Source organism: Haliaeetus albicilla, chromosome 27, assembly GCF_947461875.1.
Source record: "Haliaeetus albicilla chromosome 27, bHalAlb1.1, whole genome shotgun sequence".
Taxonomy (NCBI): domain Eukaryota; kingdom Metazoa; phylum Chordata; class Aves; order Accipitriformes; family Accipitridae; genus Haliaeetus; species Haliaeetus albicilla.
Window position 1 is genome coordinate 14151226 of NC_091509.1, and position 18905 is coordinate 14170130.

The 18905-nt window shown below is 42.2% G+C and overlaps 1 protein-coding gene across 6 annotated transcripts in view; it reads right to left on the bottom strand.

Moving 5' to 3' along the window:
- SGCD (sarcoglycan delta) overlaps positions 1-18905 on the bottom strand; it is a 346958-nt gene that overhangs the window by 32764 nt on the left and 295289 nt on the right. For all 6 annotated transcript variants that reach the window (XM_069772344.1, XM_069772341.1, XM_069772343.1 and 3 more), the window contains 3 exons: positions 18782-18869; positions 16362-16481; positions 1083-1155 (listed from right to left, as the gene is read on the bottom strand). In XM_069772344.1, coding sequence (XP_069628445.1) covers positions 1083-1155; positions 16362-16481; positions 18782-18869 — 281 coding nt within the window. The remainder of the gene's footprint in view (positions 1-1082; positions 1156-16361; positions 16482-18781; positions 18870-18905) is intronic.

Here is an 18905-nt window from a genome sequence, read left to right on the forward strand (position 1 = left end):
AACCACAGCACCACTGTGCTTGTTGTCTGACATATGAACCCCTGAGTGCAAAATGGGAACAATTAGAGTGTTTCCAGAGAGAAACTGAAAGATAGAGAGAGACCCAAGGGAAGGCAGCCAGGGTATTCTTCATCTTCCACGGTGATCTAGCTGGGCCATAACTATGCCCGGTATCAGAGCAGAGAGAGTTAATGAGAGGTCCTCTCCCACCTCACTGCATCCGCAGTAAATCTGCAGCGCTCGTGCACAACTTCAGCTGTCTGAAGATTGCTTCACCCCAGCAGTTTCCAGGAAAGGAGTTTGCAACCTAAGACCTAAGGACAAGATGTCCTTCTGGAGACTTTTTTTTCGCCTTTTCTCTCTCTCTCTTTTTCTAAGGAAGGAAAATTAGAGCATTGATGGCAAACCCCTACAGCCCTCTTGGTCAGAAGATATCAGGAGATTCAGTCAATAATTTATTAGGCCATATGATTAGTCTCTTTTCAGAGACTAGTCATCCAAACTAACCTGTAGTGCCATGCCTTTTTTTTTTTTTTTTTTTTTTTAATAAATATAATGCCCAGCATAAGCTTGAGGGCAAAGCTGGTTCTCAGGAGCTGTGCTGTTTATTGCCTCCTGAAATACTGTTGTCAGCAAGCGGCATCTCTGTGAGCGTCAGCAGTTACATGCATGCACAGCTAGACCCTGTGTAGGTCAGGGAGGGTTTGCTTTTCTGCGAGACAGATAATGCTGGGGAGCATTATCCTTTTGCCTGCTGCTACTCCCTGTGTTTCAGCCCGGACTCCAGTATCTCCCTGCACAACCAGGAAAAGATTTCTCTATTTTTTTTCAAATGCTGAGCCCAAGGTACGCAGAGCATGTTACAGAGGAGAAACAATGTTCTCGTGAGCTGTGATTGCCTTGAGCTCGGTCATATTACATGTAAACACAGCAGGTCCCTTCTCTTCCATGGCATCCTCTTGGTGATGCCTTCCAAAGTGAATCCCCAAGCTCTTAAGCAAAAGCAAAAATGATGCCCAGCAGTATGCACAACTCCAACAAGGCGCCACTGAGTTACCGTTAAACCACATTCCAAAGTTTACCTTAGTTCCTTGAAGGGGTCTGCCCTGACATTGGGAGTTTCTATAGATTTAGGGAACACTGTGCCTTCTGCTCCTGAAATCACAAAACAAAACAGAAGACAAATTGTAAACATTATAAGCTGTTATCAGGGGAGTGATTGTCAAATCATACCTAGGTGCAATTTAACCCGTCACCTGACCCCATTTCTCTCTTGCACACAACCCTTCTGTCCCCAGGAAAAGCCAGATCTTGATCATCTGAAATTGGTTGCCTTGATTACAACTGGAATTTGCCTGTAAACCGCACTTCTGGCTGTAAAAGCAGCTGCTTGCACCCTGACTGTGGGAAGTGTTTGCTGACCCAACTGATGCAGGGAGCTTGGAAAAGATACCCCCTTGGTAACCAGGCATCTAATCCAGCTACGTCCCTCATTAATGAACCTGGATGCATGCCATGACATTATTTCTTTTGCTGGGCTCTGAGAGATACTCAAAGGAGAAAATCAAATTTTGGCTCGATCATTGCAAATGTCTCTCCGGTCAGGCTGTGCTCCTGCCTGGTGAAAAGGAGGGAGGTGTCCACCTGATGAAATGCAGCACAAGCAGGCAGCAGACTCTGCTCTAGTCCCAGCCTGGCCACTGGTTTGATGTGTGACCCAGAAGTTATTTAACTTCTGCTCATTTCCCCTTCTCTTAGAGATGGTGGGGAAGGCAGCACTACCCACATTTGCTGACTGGTTTTAGATTGCGAGCTGTGAACTGCTAGGTAATATGAACAGCTTTCCTAAGTTTCAGGCTACTGCAATCCTCTTCCGTGGCCACCTGCGTATAGCCCAGGCTGGGCCATTTCACCCAGCCATCCCTGCACTGGGTCCGTAATTTGTGACCGAGCCATGCTGTGTCTCTCTAGAAAGATGAGTTTTCCCTCCCCATATCATTTAAGCCAATTTATCACCTTTTAAGCCAAAGGCAGCCCATGCCATCCTCTGTGAAGCCTTTCCACTAATTGTTCTAGCTTAAAAATGTGCATCTAATCTGAACAGGTCTCACTTCAGCCTTCAGGCACTAAATCTTCTCGTGTCCTCATGTGCCAGCCCATTGGCCCTGCATGAGCAGACTCTCTACCTTCTGTAGATACCGACAGTGACCCAGTCACCCCAACCTTCTCTGATTCTCTGAAAAGTTACGGCTTTCTGAATCATTCACTGTGAAGCAGATTTTCTGGACTTCTCATTGCTCTTTTCTGAACCTGTTCCACTTCTAAAATACTCTATTGGGACACAGGAGTCCCCACGTGCTGTCACTGATGCTCTTTGCTGCAGAATGTCACGTTCTTGCTCCCATTGAAACTGCCAATTAAAACACAACTGAGAACGGTACTAACTGCCTTACACACAGCAGTGCACTAGAAATTAATGTTCATGTTCTCTAATATATAGCTGCCTACCTGATGAGCAAGTACGACCTGTATTCTTAAATTTAGACCTGGGGTCTTGTGTTCAGACGCATTGTGAACAATTAGTCATTTATTATCTGTAGTCATCACAGCAATTTCAGTGTCAGCATGCAAACAGCACCAGTGGCATTTTTTTAATTCCTTAATTATTACTTTGATAAAGCTATTGGTGCAAACTAGAGATCCTGATGAGACCGTTTACATATACTGTTTGAGATCTCTTAACACGTGCTATTATAATTGTTACCAATGTGCAGTCTGGAAGTCGCCACTATAGAATAAAAAAAGTTCTGAGATGATGCAAAACATGTTAATAAAACATCCTTCTGTAACTTCTGCTATAAGTGAGAGACACCTGTGGCTTCATTAAGGCTACACTTTCTTTGCACTGAAATAAATTATCTAAGCTGTCCAATGGTGTTAAAGAAAAAGAATCAGAATGAAAATAAGCACTCTAACATTTATTAAAAAAAACCAACTGCTTTTTAACCTAGAGAAAAACAAAGTAATCTCAAAGATGATAAAAGCAGCCTAAAATTTGAAGCTTTATACTTGGGAATTGAATTGATCCTATGGCACAATACAGTTATTTAGCTCTTAACTTTACTATAAGCCTTCATCGCTACAAGTTGTCAAAAGCAGCTGTAACTTGCTTGAAGGTTATTATTATCAGATCTGTCCTCTCTCCACAGTTTCCAAATGATTTAAATCTCTGTTTATCCACACAATTGCCTTGGCTATTAGCTTTGCAATGAAACTTAGCAAAAGACACAGCTTGCACATACCTGCATAATAAAACAATGATTTTCCAGAGGAGGAAGATGAGGAAGTGTAGCTGCAGAGGTGCACATAGATATTCTTATACCCTTTTCACCTGTATTGCTTAAATGGTGACCTTATGCTGGTAATTTTAATTCATTTTTACACACTTGAAGTCAGCTACTTAAGTTATGCAAAGCCCAAAATAATGATCTGCACGTAACCAGAAATGCTTGCAGAATAAGGAAAAACTTTAGCATATTTCTAATGACTTGGGGTTTTCCAGGCTTTCATTATTTAATTTAAATGCAGGGAGCAACTTTGGAAACAAAAGACAGCAGGGATTCCAGTGCAGTCATTTCAGGAAGGCTGAAAATAAAAAAGCCTGCTATACCTCTCCTCCATCTCCTTGTTCTCCTTTCCCTACACACAGTTCTTAAACCCTCTTTTCCTGTCTTCTTTATTCCCAGATCCATGAAAGAGTCCCTTATGCACTGGGAACAGGAATGAGATTTCCAAACCCTTCTGTTTCTCTGCTTTGATACGAATTAGAAGTGAATGCTACCTTGATAAGGCTTCCTGCCTTGACAGCGTAATTTCTTATTATTCTGTTTTAAGAACACAAGATCTCCCAGAGGGCCACCTGTCCCTGTCACTGAGTTGGCCATCATCCACGAGGGGATGCTGAGGGACCAGGACTGAGACATCCCTCCCTTGACTCTGGCTGTCAGCAGCTGAGGGACTCCTTGAGCTGGCCGTCTCATCCAGCCACTGGAGAGACACTGATAAGCTTTCCTCAGCTCACCTAATTATCATTTTAAGTGTCCCCATTTCTGTAGCAGGGAGTTCACAGATGAATTAAATACTCTGGAGAAGTTCTTCCTTTGGTTTCAACCTGCTGCCTGATGATTTCACTGGATGTTTGTTCTGCCTTGGACTGTGAAAAACAGTAAATAACCGTCCTCTTCTTTTTGTGCTACTGGAAATTTTATAGACCTCAAATGTGCCCACTCCCACCAGCCCTCTCTCTGCTACGCTGAAGAGTCTCGGTCTCTGCCTGGGGGACCGGCAGCTCCCGCAGTGCCTCCTGATCGAAACAATTGCCTTGGACAAATTCAACCACGCTGGATATTGGTGTCAAAGTCTGGCTCTTGGCCACTATGGAAGCCCCTAGCCAGGCTGTGATATCATCAGTGTTGGACGGCGTTGAAAGTGAAGGCATTAGGCTGGAGGAAGTGACCTCATTTAGTGGTTTTACTAAAGGCTTTGGCAAAAAAAGAAGGAAAGTTTGAGGGAAATGTGCTGTTGACACTGAATTGGATTATTCTGGCTCTGCAGAGGAGAAGGGAGATGTCACAGAGAAACAAATGTTTGACCTCAAGGAGTGGAAGAAAAGAGAGAGGGTGAAATTTAAAAATATGAAGTCCAAGATCATGTGCTTAGAAAGTAGTAAAAATTTCTTCTCCATGTTGGATGCTTCCAGGATAGGAACATCCCTGGATAAAGGCTGAGTGCCACTCATGATTCATGGCAGCAAGACAGTGCCAAAGGAAAGGCAAACGTGACATTAAACTGAAAGGCAAGAGGCAAGTCTAACAGGAACATGAAAAAATCACAATATTTTAAGAATCGTCAGCGAATCCTTTAACGCTCATGTAGCCCTCAGCTCATCCCCAGTGAGGAAAGTGTATAGAGAGGAAATACTGTCATGGCTGCACTAACAGAAAAAGTCTATCCTACAAAAGAAGACTGGAAGGACTTGGCTTTTTAGCTTAGCACCATGATGGCTAAGGAGGTATACGAATGCTGTGTATAAATACATTAGGAGGATAAATAACATGAAGGAAAAAGAACTGCTGGCTCTAGGCCAATGTTGGCATGAGAGCAAGTGGCAACAAACTGGTCCCAAATATATTTGGGGAGAAAAGTAAGTGTTTTCTAGCCGAAAGAGGAGCAAAAACGGGAGCAGCTTTTCAGTTAGATGGGACAGACAATCTAACAGATTTGACAAATTCATGACTATAAGACATGGCATCTCAAAACCAAGGGACAAGATTTGCAGGACCAGAAAGTGACTTTTAGTCTTGGACTCCCCTAGTCTTATTTTTACCGGCCTCTACCTGAGGAATGATGGGTTTTGGCAAATGGTATTAATGCACAGCTTCAACAGTTCAAGGCTTAGCTGCTACAATGTCCCTTCTCAATCACAGCTGTTATATCCCTCTTCTCCCTTTACTGAGCATAAAGCAAATGTAAATTAAATTTATTATTGTACAACACAGCTTCTGCTTCCTGAATTATCTGTTATTAAAACATTTGCTATCTACCATGAAAAATGCATAATACAAAATTTCTATTTCATTGCAAAGTACTGAAAGTAATTTTTTCATCTTATGAGACTCTCTGCTGCTGCTAAGGGTAACTTACCTGCAAACAGCCAAAGACAGTTAAGAGAAAACAATCACATAATTTGTATTTAAACATACTATACTGTACATCCCTAGGCAATAAATTATTCTTTCTCACAGTACTATATCAGAGTGACTTCTATTAAAAGCCATACCTACTGATTCCCTCTTCTGACGCTGTGTAATTTACCACCGATAAATGTTCATAAACAGTTTGACTGAAAAATCCATAAAGCCATTTCAGCTTTATTTTAAGTTCCATTTAATGTCCCTCAAAAATGATTTCATCAATGTGTTTCCATTAGCTGGTTCTCTGCCCAATAACTTATTTCCACACAATCAGTCAGGAACTTCTAAAGCATATGACAGGATCTACCTAAAGTGTTTTGAATCACCACAAAGATTCACTCAAAGAATGTTTCTTTTTTCCTTTCTAGTGCATAAGGTGTGGGGGCACAAATGTCGAAGACCCTTGATGTGTTCACTTCGTGGAAGAACAAAAATCAAGAGTCCTATGTCAAGGGAATATTTACAGTTCAATTTCAGGGTTTGGGGAATTTTTGTTTGTTTGTTTCTCATCTTTCATTTGAGACTCAGAAGAAAGACTGCATGAGAACAGGTCTGCCAAACAAGAGTTTGTATTTTCTCTGGCACTAGTGGTTTCTTAGAAGCTTACTGCCACATCCAGGAGACAAGCCTTGCAGTCTGGACCACTGCAAGTGCGTTGTTGGAGCGACATCCAGCTTCTGGACCTTCTCTCACCTCCCTCTTTCTATTCTGCACCCACCAGAAGAGCCTCCAGTGCCACCAGTTTGTTGTACCTTCTGAACAGCTCCAGCTCTTGCACAGAAAGACACTGTCCTTTCTTGCTGCAGAGCACGTGCCTGGCACAGCAATCTGCCCTCGCTGCTGCCAACATGGAAGCAACAAAAAGAGCCAGGGGGCTGGGCTTTTGGCAATCATCTCGCTCTATTACATGAATCCAAGACAGGATTAAACAAGGTGGTTTTTTAATCCCATTTTCACATTGAAACAAAGCAGAAGCATCATGTTGTGCATGTGCGTGTTGGTCTGCCGGTCTCCTGTTGAAGGGTGCCTTTTGAAGCCCTCTTCATCCAAATGTGGAGTTGGCTGATCAATCTCATGAGTTTTGTGAGGAAAGACTGGGAGATTACTGACACCCCACCAAGGCAAAGGCTCTGGTGTCAGCTCAACGCTGGCTGGATGCCAGCAACTCCGTAGGGGAGAGAGGAGTGACAAATGCCCCAAGAAGGGAGCAAATCTCAGCTGGAACGTGTATCTTCTTAACCAGCAACAAATCTAACCAGAGGAAAGTGGGCATCAACAGTTCAGCTTTCTAAGCTGCCTCTTGCTGTCCCTGTGTGCTGCAAAAGTACCTGAGCTGCATGACACTGTCCTGGCACCTTCCCTGGTGCAAAGGCAAGGGTCATCCCCGCTCCCTGTGGCCAGAACTGGGCTCCAGCCGTCGTGGTAAGATACTGATCACATACCGCTCCCTCTGCACAAAACTCGCTCTAGGCTTCTACTACTATCAGCTGGAAGGGAGAGAAGAAGAGCTCAAATGCAATGTGATGAGAGGTATTTTTAGACTAATGATTGATGCTCCTGCTGTCAAGGGTAGGTGGCAATCAGCTGAACAGCACTTGGGGGTGAATAGAACGCGAAGGAGGGAAATCAGGTTTCCGCTCAGGTGCAGATGCACCTGGTTAGCTATTCCCCACTTTCCTTTTTCTTTTCTTTCTAGACAACACATTTCTTTACCACTCTGGGTATTCTTTTAGTAATAATTCCAGACCCACAGTACACCTTTAGTGTTGCGTATCACTGCTTTATAATGAAATTGGGGTCTCAGAGCCCTGTGACAAACCTGGTAATTAACTTGGCTTAAGTGTATCTTTTCTTTAGGGCTCTGCCTTCATGTAGTACTGTGCAAATGAGGGGAGAAGGAGAAGGATTTGCTATGATTTTTTTCTAGCTAAAGTCAAGAGGCAATGTATAGCGTGCTGGTGAGCCCCATAAACTACCTCTATTCCCGCCATTATTGATCAGGACACTTTCAGCAATTTGTTCATGAAAACACCTGTCTGATGAGGTTCTCTCCTCTGTAGGTCTCATCAGGGTAATATGTGACAGTCTCAGAAAGGTGTCTGTGCAAACAGATGTCCAGGAAGTAAATCCAATGCAATAAAGGCAGAAATGATTTGCGCCTGCTTCTTTTAATTCCTAGCTTTAAAAGCCTTATTCATCCTTAATTTATGTTTTTAAATGGATGAACATAGTAATTGCTGTTGCTCCCCTTGAATCTCATCAAATCTGAAATCAATAAGAGCTCCATTTCAGGGCCCAACAATAATAGCCTAGCTAGGTTAAGCCAGTGCACTGAACAACAGCCACAAAGCTTCATTCATGTTTCTTTCTAGGATACTATAGAAATAGTTCATTGCAAAGGTCTGTCCGTCTGCCCACCTTTGTTGTCAAAGTGTTGGGGAGTTGTCCTTTTACAGGTAATCTATGTAATGAAATCATGTGCAGCATCAACAAAGGTGTTTATAATAAAAATGTAATATAAATTATTTAGAATCTTCTAGATGTTGGTCTTGGCACTGTATGCACATGGGGAGTGAGTAAACCCTTAGGCACTGGGCTGCGGTTGAGTTAGGCGAGACGGGAACTCCTTGTGACTCCAGCACCGCCAGCTTCGCCGCGTGGAGGAGAAGCAGTTGTCTGACTCATAGTCCCAAGAAATCAATGGAGCCCGGTTTTAAGCTAGAAAACTTGCAAACAAGATGAGCCTCAAGCTCTAAGATGAGCACGCGGGTCATTAGTGATGTGTGTGTCTGCAGACACACGTTGATCTTCAGCAGACTAGCTTCTGTGGTTGAATGTCTGAGAAACTTAAAGGGAATAATAGAAAAGAACAGAAGGGCTTGCATCCAAACTGAGAAAAGACATACGAAGAAAGGTTGCTACAACTTATGCTGACCTCTAGATATTTCCTCCTTGACTAGTTTTGGGGTCCTTCAACACTTTTTCTGCAGCTCAACAATAGCAATGTCATCACTGAATTCCTTTGAAGCTCTTCTTGGCATTCTTGTGCAAAGTTGCAAAGAAACTCAGGAGAGCACCTGAAGTAGGAATACACAGTGGAAATTTATCAAGGAGAATATTATGTGAGCTTCAAACAGATCAGGTTGTGAAGGCTAGGGAAAACACTTAGGAAATAAAATATAAATCTGCCACACTTTTAAACTTGATTTCACTGTTGGTAAGTGTACAGTATGTTTCTTTCATAATCCTTGTGACATTTAGTCAATATTAATCTGATGGTGGATGATTCTTCTTTTTCCTTAAACAGGATTAAGGTAACGCAACCTGAACACACATTTCAGCCTGGACTCAAAGCCTATACACTTTACACAAATGCTATCCTTTTTGCCTGGAATGTACGTTGAAGTAAAAGCAAACACAAGTAAAACTTCTTAGTCTATCTCCCCTCTCGACGCACATTGCTCTCTCCAACAAAAGACAAGTTTAAATCTGGGTGAGTGGATTTTGAAAGGCAATGTTAGCTGAATTTGCCATTAAAGGAATGGACAACAGTGCCTACACCTATTGCCCCCAAGGCAGCAAAGCAATGAGAAGTATTCATTCAAGAATTGTATGTTTGTTCAAGATCTGGTAATTTTAATTTCTTCCTTTATTCAATGGGAAAAAAACTTTATTTGGAAGAAAGCATCCAGAAATCCCATCCCAGCCTCTCGGGACAAAAACACCCACCCAATTCAACCAAATAATTTTTTTCTATATAGTTTTTAAATTCTGTGTCACTGCTGATTACAGATTAAATAACTTTTTCACACTGACTTTTACATTGATATGGAAATGGTGCAATTCCTAACTGAGAGCAAAAAGGAATTTTCTTGAGGCTTTAATCACTGATAGGAAACATTTCTTTTTTCCCCCACTGCTCCTTAATTTTGTTAAACATATTTTTTTTTCAGCACCACAGCTCTGCAATGAGCCCAAAGAAATTTGATGGAAGTCCATTGCCATGACTGAAGGCTACACACAGTGGAGGCTGTTTCCAGTCTTGCTAGTGCCAGTGCTAAAACCTGGTGTCTACATTTGTCAGCGTATTTCCCTACTTTCCTCATTTTATTCTCTGTCCCTTTTCTGCAGGACCAATGACTACACGACAGCTTGGCAATCGCTCTGGGACTGCGTTAGTATTACTGCTTAATTACCTATAGGGAGCGCATAGTGAATATTCATAGCTGCTTCTAAAGAAGTTCATACATCTTCAGCAAAAGATCAAATGCCTGCCCAAGCCTTATGAGCAGCGCGGTTGTGGCACACTCTTTTCTCTTGCCGAGAGCACAGAAGGGAGCTGTGGAGCAACTGCTACCTCCAGGTGCCTCTGAAGCAGCCTGAGCAAACAGGAGCTCATTTGCAACTGGGTAAACTGGGAAAGGCCTCTGACCCCAGGCTGATGGTACAGAGTTTGCTTCCAGAAGCACAGTGAGGTACCCCAGCAAGGTACCATGGCCACGCTTTGGCAGCACTGAGCCATCTCTGAGTTAGAGGCAACTTCTTCTCTGCTGCCTTTGTAAAGGAAAAGGATCATACTAGGAAAATGTTTCAATTTGCTAGGAAAAGAGTCTTGTAGCACCATTTCTCCTTTGAAAAAGCTTTGAAAAGTAGCACCATTTCTCCTTTGAAAAGTATGTTTCTCAGGAAAATGTACAAAATCCACAATACAAAGATTCAAGCTTGGCATTTGTCCTCAGGCATAAAATTGCAGCAGACTCGGTGGTGAGGCCAGAAAGCTCCATTTCATCTCTGGATCAGGCCTGATTTCAACACTTGGCTACAAAAGTTGTTCCCTGTGCCACAAACAAATCAGCAAAATGCCAGTTTGAAATCATAATGGTGCTGTAAAGGGCAACCGTGCATGTCCTGACCCATAAATAATCGCTTCTGAAGATGGGTGCATGCAGCAAAAATGGGTGGTAATTCCTGGAAGTTGTGAAATTTCTAACTTACACCACCCTCTGAAATGACTGGTACCAGTCAAATAGCTTTGTGGATTGTTTTAATGAAATATAACTACTCTTGCACTCATTAAAGTTACTCTGCTGTAAATATTGCAGCAAACACAAGCTAGAAAGCACGTGCCAAGAAGCTACTAAAATTGTAATATTGAGGAAACGTGAGCAGAGTCCTTTAACCAGGCTGGCATTACAGCCACAGTTCTGCAGGGCTGCTCCCAGATCAAGCTAATACAAAGCTCCCTGAAAATGTTTGTAGATGTGAAGCTTTAGAGACAGCTCGGCCAGCTTACACAGACATACTAGTGCACCGCATTCATATTAAATCCTGTTTTCCTCTTGTCCAAAGGGAAGGACACTGCAAATACTTTTTTAACCCTTCCATGGGTAATAAAAGCCACCACTTTGTGTTCTGCAAATACAGAGAAGGTTACCCTTTCTGCCCCCAAAAACAGAAACCCCCACCCCAAACCCTCCCATTTAAAAGAGCCTTCTACAAGACAATCATGCATTGATCTCGTTGACTACAAATTTGGGCTATGTTGCTTTTATCAGTGGTGTTCCTCCACTAAAACCTCTGAAGTCTGTAATATATAGCTTTCATAAATAAAATGCTGGAAATGTGCCTTGGAATTAATTACTCCAAACTTATTAATAAATTTGCAATAGCATTTCAACAGCTGATTCCTCTTGTCAGGTGCATTCCCAGGCACCTGGAGAGAAATCAGAACAAAAACCACTCCCAAACTAACATTTCTGAAACTCTAACCTGTGGCCAGCATTTGAATGCTCCACACAGTTCATCACCCGGAGGGAATATGCTACAGTGGCAAAAAGCTGCAAGGTAGAAATAGAGCTACTGGCTAATTATTTGAAGGGAGGGCGTGCGAGGGGTTGGCGAGAGTAAAGGTACGTTTTAGCCAGCCGTGGTGCTGGGGAGGACTGCGATGTGTGGCGGGGAGGTCACACATCTCCTGCAGAGAAGCTCCTGCAGTCTTTACACTGGGAGACGAAAGGCATCCTACCCCAAGTTAGTTAGGTTTATTTTAGTTAGGGTTTGCCACAGGGAAAGGCTTTAGCCAAATTTTTATCATTAGGCTATATTAGAAGAAAAGCTCCTGCTATAGTCGTATAAATGTCTAAGAGGCACATTTTCCATGGAACAAGAGTGGGAGCAACTTGGGAGGAATCCCTGTACTCTTCTATTACAGAAAAGGGATCCTGAGGCTTTATTATTAATCCTATCCTTATTGCAAAGCAAAATGGTAATCTTAAGAGTAGTTAAAAAGCGTGGTTGATTTGTAATCCACAGCATCCAGCCCATGCGATCCTACCTCCCACGCAAACTTTCCTCCACCACTCAAAACCAGGCACTGCGGAAGCCTGTAAGCTGCAGGAACACATCTTTTGCGTTTTTATCTCAGCTCACTGCAATGCATGTGGATTCCCATCAATATTTAGTCTTAAAAAATATTGTTTAAAGCCATCATAAATATTAAACACCAGAGTATACTGGCAAGTTTCCCTGAAAACAAACTTCAGAAAATAATCTCCAAAAAAGACATCAAGGCCCTTGGGAGAACTGACACTGGCATGTCATCAGATGTTGTCTTATAAGGCTAAATTAAGTATCTGACCAGAGTTTAATTTCTGTAAAAACTCATGCTAATTTAAATTGCTTTAGATTTAATTAAAAATGCTTTTCTATAGAGATAATAATGTAACTCTGTTAATTAGAATCAAGTGGCATCTAGAGGGCATATTTAAAAACTAATCTGGAGAATAAATAGAGCTAATTAACAGTAAGAATAATGCTTTATGATTGTCTTTTGTTTATAAATGCTATAATGTTCAATATGCTATTAAATGAAATTGGTAATTAATATATATCAAAGTTATTTTTTAATGCTCTTTTAACTAAAGAGTATTTCTTCCGCACCATTTTTCGGACGATCCAAACATGTTTCATTTCTGGAGGGAGGGAGGAGGGGAGAAGGGGAACCGCTGTATGACATACCACATACGAATTCGATCAAGACCAGCTCATTCATCTCCTATAACGCGGACCGTATGTGTTTATGAGCCCACGGGGGCTATCCAGCGAGGCGTTACCGTGCGTCTACATGGTGTTTGCCAAAGTGCACCACTGATCGCGGCAAGGGCCAGCGCAGGGAAGGTTTGCATTTCACCCTACGTACGACCCCAGGAGCAGCACCGTGGTGCTGTTTTGCGGGAAGAGAAGTGGCAGATTTTGCTTTCAAAATCTAAGCCTTGCAAAAGCAGAGTCACGGTTCTGAGGAATAAGAACGGCTCTGAGGTTTGCTGTAGTATCTTTTAAAAGACCATGAGGTGCTCAAATACTACAGGAGTGAAGGTGTAAAAGAAAGGGGTGCTAACAGCGAGGATGTGCTGCCATCCGATCCCACCACAAGAGTGGAGGAGATGGCTGGGCAACTGCAGGCACTCACAGATAAGCTTGGAAGAAAAAGCACAGACCAGATTTGACATAAGGCTCAGTTTCTACATGACTTTTTGCAGGCAAACATTAGCGCCTTCTGAGTCATCTGGAGCAATGCAGCTGCTGAGCTCCCAGCTGGCTCTGAGCGAGGCAGAGGGAACTCATGCTTGTGCCTGGAAAAGTTTGTGTAGATGTTATCAGAGTTGACCATGGCCAAAGGGCTCAGAGGGCTACCCTTGTCCTCAAACAGAAGTTCCCGTTATCTTCCAATCTCTCCTATGACGACAGGTTTGACTGGATTCACAAATGAAATTAAATCACTGAAGTACTCTAAATTACATCATGCATGAAAAGCTGAGGGGACCAACATTGTCTTTCTGTGTCCTTTAATGGTTATAAATCAGAATTAACTACCCAAAATACAACTAAAATAAAAAGCACTTTCATTTGGTAATCTGTACTACCCATGCTGTGCAATTTTTTGAAGCACCATCAAACGCAGCACATGTCCTACTTGTATTTGTTTTTTATCCATACTTCTGTGTATTCCTCCCTTTTTTTAATGCCTTGCTAATGTTGAAAAATCCTTTAGCTACCCAGAGCAGAGTCCATTTCAGAAAAGGAAAGCACCTCTTTTCTCATGTCAAGGCTTCAGCATTACTTTGTAGAACAAACTTTCAGAATCAACTTTGAAGAGCATACAAAGAAAAAAAGTCATTATCATTAACAAGATTAAAAGCTAGCCACAAGCCCAGTAACTGCTGCTCTAACCTCTGTGAGTTGACTTTCATGCCAGATTGCAGACATACACTTCCTCCTATAACAAGTACGTGTTCAGCAATAACAAGAACAGGTTGAGATTATTTACATAGCGTAGATAGGTGTCAGCAGACACATACCAACAGCACCTGAGATCCCAAACACCAGAAAAATGATCAAAGGAATTTGTCTGTGTACTACAAGTTGGACTTGCCTCAAGTGCAGACAAAAACACTGGAAGAAATATGAACATATGGTATAACACTTCCCAGCATGGCAAACAGCCATGGCAAACACTTTTGGAGGTAAAATTAGATTGGGGAAGCAAAGCTGGAGAAAAACAAAGCCAAGCATGAACTCTGAAAGCATTTCAGCTCAAGGTCATTGAAAAACTTGCCATTTAACATCACCAGTGGTATCATTCTACCTTTTCTTTTCTGATAGATCTGCATAAGCCGAATAAACCCCGAGAAACACTCAGCTGCAGATAAAAATGAAAGTGCTCTACAGTGGTTAGCAGTATTTTTGATGCTGTTTATTCTGGAGACTAAAACAAGGCAGAAACTCAAAATAACTATAAAAAATAAGTGCTGTTTCTCCAAAGTACAAATGAAATAAAAAGCAATATTTTTGTAAGTATGTAATCTGAAAAGGAGTACTTGCAACTTGCAAGGTAAGTTTCTGTATTTTTTTTTTGAAGAACCAATGATATAAATCTCTCTCTTTTTAAGGTCTCCAAGAAAACACTTAAAAACTGTTGCTTCCTGACTTCATTTACCCTCCACAAAGACTGTACAATTAAATAGCTCTGACGGGTGCAGTGTGAAGAGAGATTTGTGGTAGAACAGGGATTGTGACAAATGTTCCCCAGCTCTCTAACACTGCAAGAGTTTTGAATGGTCCTTTTCAAACTTTTAAGCTAAAAACGATACTGTTAAATTTGTGAAGTTCAACATTTATCTGATAAAACTCACCTAACTTTGAACAGCTGGTGACTGAACTAGTCCAGTATGTAAGAACAGTGACCTGCAAAGAGTTACACCTGGCCCGTCTACAAAGAGCAACCATCTAGACTAGCATGACATCAAGTAACAAAAAATGTTGAGGGTTGGATACAAAGTCCCATTCATGATGGTTAGACTCTGAGGCGCTCATTTTAAGCTCCTTTAGATCATACATAATATACTTATAATATGCTATGTAATCTGTAGAACTGATAATAATTAAAAATATGATATATCATTCTAAGCTCCACTGATCTCTCTGTTCTTAGGACCTTACTAGAGAAGTAAGGAACAATTTGGAGCCAACAGATGCATCCAAATCAAGCCATTAGAAAACAGGTATCAGTGCATCCGCAGAGATCAGTGGCACTGTTATGTGACTAACTGTTAGCAATATTGAGCTACCCAGTCTGGTCCTGCAGGAAAACATTCACGAGCAAATTTTAGACTAACCAAAGAGCACAGATTGAGCTGGAGAGCAAGAGAATTCAAGTTCCTAAGAGGTAATTTCATGTAACTATCAAATACATTTTAAAATTTTACAATTGCCGTAACTGTTTCTTCTCTCTAGTTAAAAAAAAAAGATCCAAACAAACAATAAACAACCCCCACTCCCCAAACCCAAAGTGTATCCCCAGTTTGTATTAGGAACGACCGACGTAAAGCCTAGCAGGCAGGTCAGCTGGGGAGGCAGATCCCGCACAGGCAAAAGGAGAGCTCAAGCTGCTCTGTCTGTCTCGAGAGGCAGATGGGAAGCGGTGGCATTGGTAAGGTTGGCCTCTCCTCCCGTGCACAGGACACTTCACCCTAGCCACAACATAGCTGAAGATGGCTCAGAGATGCACAACGTGCTCTTGCGTGTGGCTAAGGAAAGATAGCTAATATAAAGGCCACCAAACTCTTCACAGAATTAATGTGGGGTCCTAATTCATGTTGATTTTTTCACTGCAGGTCTCCTCTTCGGTGTTTGCTTTAGAATGAAGGAGGAGCTGGTGAAAGTGATGTGATCGAAATCATGAAGCCTGAGGTTTCCCTACGCACAGCGACAGCAGCCACGGAAGCATCCTTAGAGTGATCCCTCACTGTCCTTCATCCCAGACCCAAGCTGTTCAGTTTCCAAAGCTGGTTTTAAAGCTACTTCACTGAGCCAGACAAACCACTTCCAGGAGAGTCTTTTCTGAAGGGGAAATAATATATTGTGCAAATTAAGAAAGCCCTCTGATAGAAACTCCTAGACATTATCTGCTTGGGGAAGATTCAAAGCAATAAAGACAGCAAAAGGCTTTATCTCCAAAAGAAGCTTTCCGCAAGCATGAAGTCAGGCAAAACTGTACTAAAATTTGAAGAGGCGCATATCAAAACAGTGATTTAGTGAATAATCTTTTACCTAAAACTCTCAATCTCTCTGCTCCAACCACCACTTCGTTGTCATCTGCAGAAAACAGCAATTTTCCAGAGAGGGTTTTCACCTCAAATTTTTGGCTATGTGCTTCCACTGCTTGGGGACCTAGAGGGAAGAAGAGATTTAGCACAACTTTTTAGTGAAAAACATAAGAAAATCACATAGTAGCTTCATACATCTAATAAGCCCATCTGCTAAGAGCTCTGCAGATACAACCTGCATCTGACACATCAAACAGGGAGGTGTGTGCTTTTCAGTGGGTGAAGTCTCGTTAGAAAAGGGCACTGTTTTGTACCCAAATAACCCCTCAACTACTTCTACTTACGTTTTTGTTAATGCTTATGTATGTCATAAAATCACCATTAAGCTTGGCATAGCTAGGAAACTTTTACAAAAAGACAGATGCACATGTGAAATAGCAATGAATATACCCAGCCACGCTTTGAGAGTGTTGGTGCAGCTGTAAGAGGCATCAAGGGTTCCCAAGTCCATTTTGCTTAGACTAATGCTGTGGCGTAAAAGATTCTTGGTTTTCTGCCTGTTAAATATACCTGGATTAAAATGATACCAGTGTCATGCACAGTCCAATTAATTAAAAAAAAAAAAAAAAAAAAAGACAAACACCACCACAGGAGCAAATGTTTTCTTTTAGGCCATTTCAACTATGTGCAGGCCAAGACAATGGCAGGCTCTCCCACATTTCAGGAAGTTTTTAGATGAGTAAAACTTTCCTTCACAGCTCTTATTTCAATTCTGCTGCTTCTCCTGCAGGCTGCTGCGCAAGGCAGTGCTGGAAAGCCTCTGGCAATGTGTTTTGTTGTGGAGCCTGATAAACATCAGCTGCCTGAATAGCAATTCTGTGCAGGTCTGTGGCTCAATGGCTACAAAGAGCAGGCTCCTCAGTTACCCCACCTAGGCTAAACTTCGGACAAACCACCATCTAACAGCCCTGCACAATTCAGTCCAAGCCACAGCATCCCTGGAATATGCTACTGCACAAGGCAGGTGATCAGACTTTGCATTAGTTCTGGCCATCTTCATGACCAGTCTCATTTCTCAAAAGACAAGAGAAGTAAGACCTGAAAGGCAGTATTTTCTTATAGGCAGTTTCTAACTCCATCTGTACCCATGTTTGCCTGCACGGGTCATCTGTATTGGCATCAGGGCACACAAAGAATCGCGTGCATGGTTCGCACTACAGAAAAGTGAGGCTATGCCAAGATCCCTGGAAACACTTAAAAATCTCGCAGCCATTCTGAGAAAATCCAGTACTTTCAAGCTTTAAGTTCAGTTTGTATCTTGCTAATTAACTGGCTCCCTCCTCATCGCTGTAGCATGCACTATGTGGGACCACATCTTCACTCCACTTTCAAACCAAAGGTGCTGCTGAATGCAGAAATGAGCTCAATAACCTGAACATCATGCTGGGAGACATCACTGACTGCGTCCTCCCAAGCTCTCGTGAAATGGAGGTACTTAAGTGAACCAAATACCCTCTTGAAAATATATGGAGAACCAACAAACTAAACATGTTCATTCTGAATGTGAGAATCAGGGAGCCTGGGGTTGAATTTATTTCCTTCCTCCAGGCAATTTTCACATGTGCTGCTTAAATCATTGTGTACTGAAGCTGCATATTTAATTATTTAATACTGTGACTAGAGGCCAAGATGTTATATAAGCAAACCAAACAACCCAGTCTCAAGTAGAAACAACATGTTTATGGATTACTGGCTCTGCCACACAGCAATACATCTCCCAGTCCCTAGATAAATCTCAATAAATAAGTATCTGTCCTATAGCGCATATATATATATATATATATAAAATATTAGAATATATAATGCATCAGGCTCTTTCAACCCAAATTACACATGCATTCATTCAAAGGCTGCTGTGCACTGGGGATTTACGAAACACCCATTTCGCCATGAAACACACTCATGCTTGGGAGCACGAGAGCGTTCTTCATCGGCAGACAGGCACAGAGAGCTCTAAATTGCAAACTGTCCCAACCCAGCCACAGTTAAACTGCGGACTTCCCAAGATCTCAGGCAAGTTAAAAGTGTCTCAGGAAAAGCCTGTGCCTGTTACAACAGAAATGTCAGCCTGCATATGTTCTTCTTGACCCTGAAGTTGTACAACTAACCTTTCTGTCTCTGGATTGGCTTTCAAACGAAAACGATGGTCTGCTTCGTTATCAGAAAGCACCAGCCAGCTGCCTCTCCAGCATGGCTTTCATGTCTCTAGCTTTGTTTCTACAAAGTGGAGCGAAATTTTCATTTGTACTTCACAAGACACCTGGGCTCCCCTCCTGTGTGCTGTCTAAATCCAACGCAGCATCCCACAACACACCCGCTTTCATCCCTCCTTAATTCTTCCATGCAGCCTTTCCCCCTCCTTACCTGTTACAAGGCGAGTAAGGACTTTAGTCTTCTCGTTGAGGATGTTCACTGTCACATTTCTGGCAGACTGGAAGTACAGCGGGTTGCCCTGGAACGAGACCACGAAAGCAAGCAAGTGAGATGG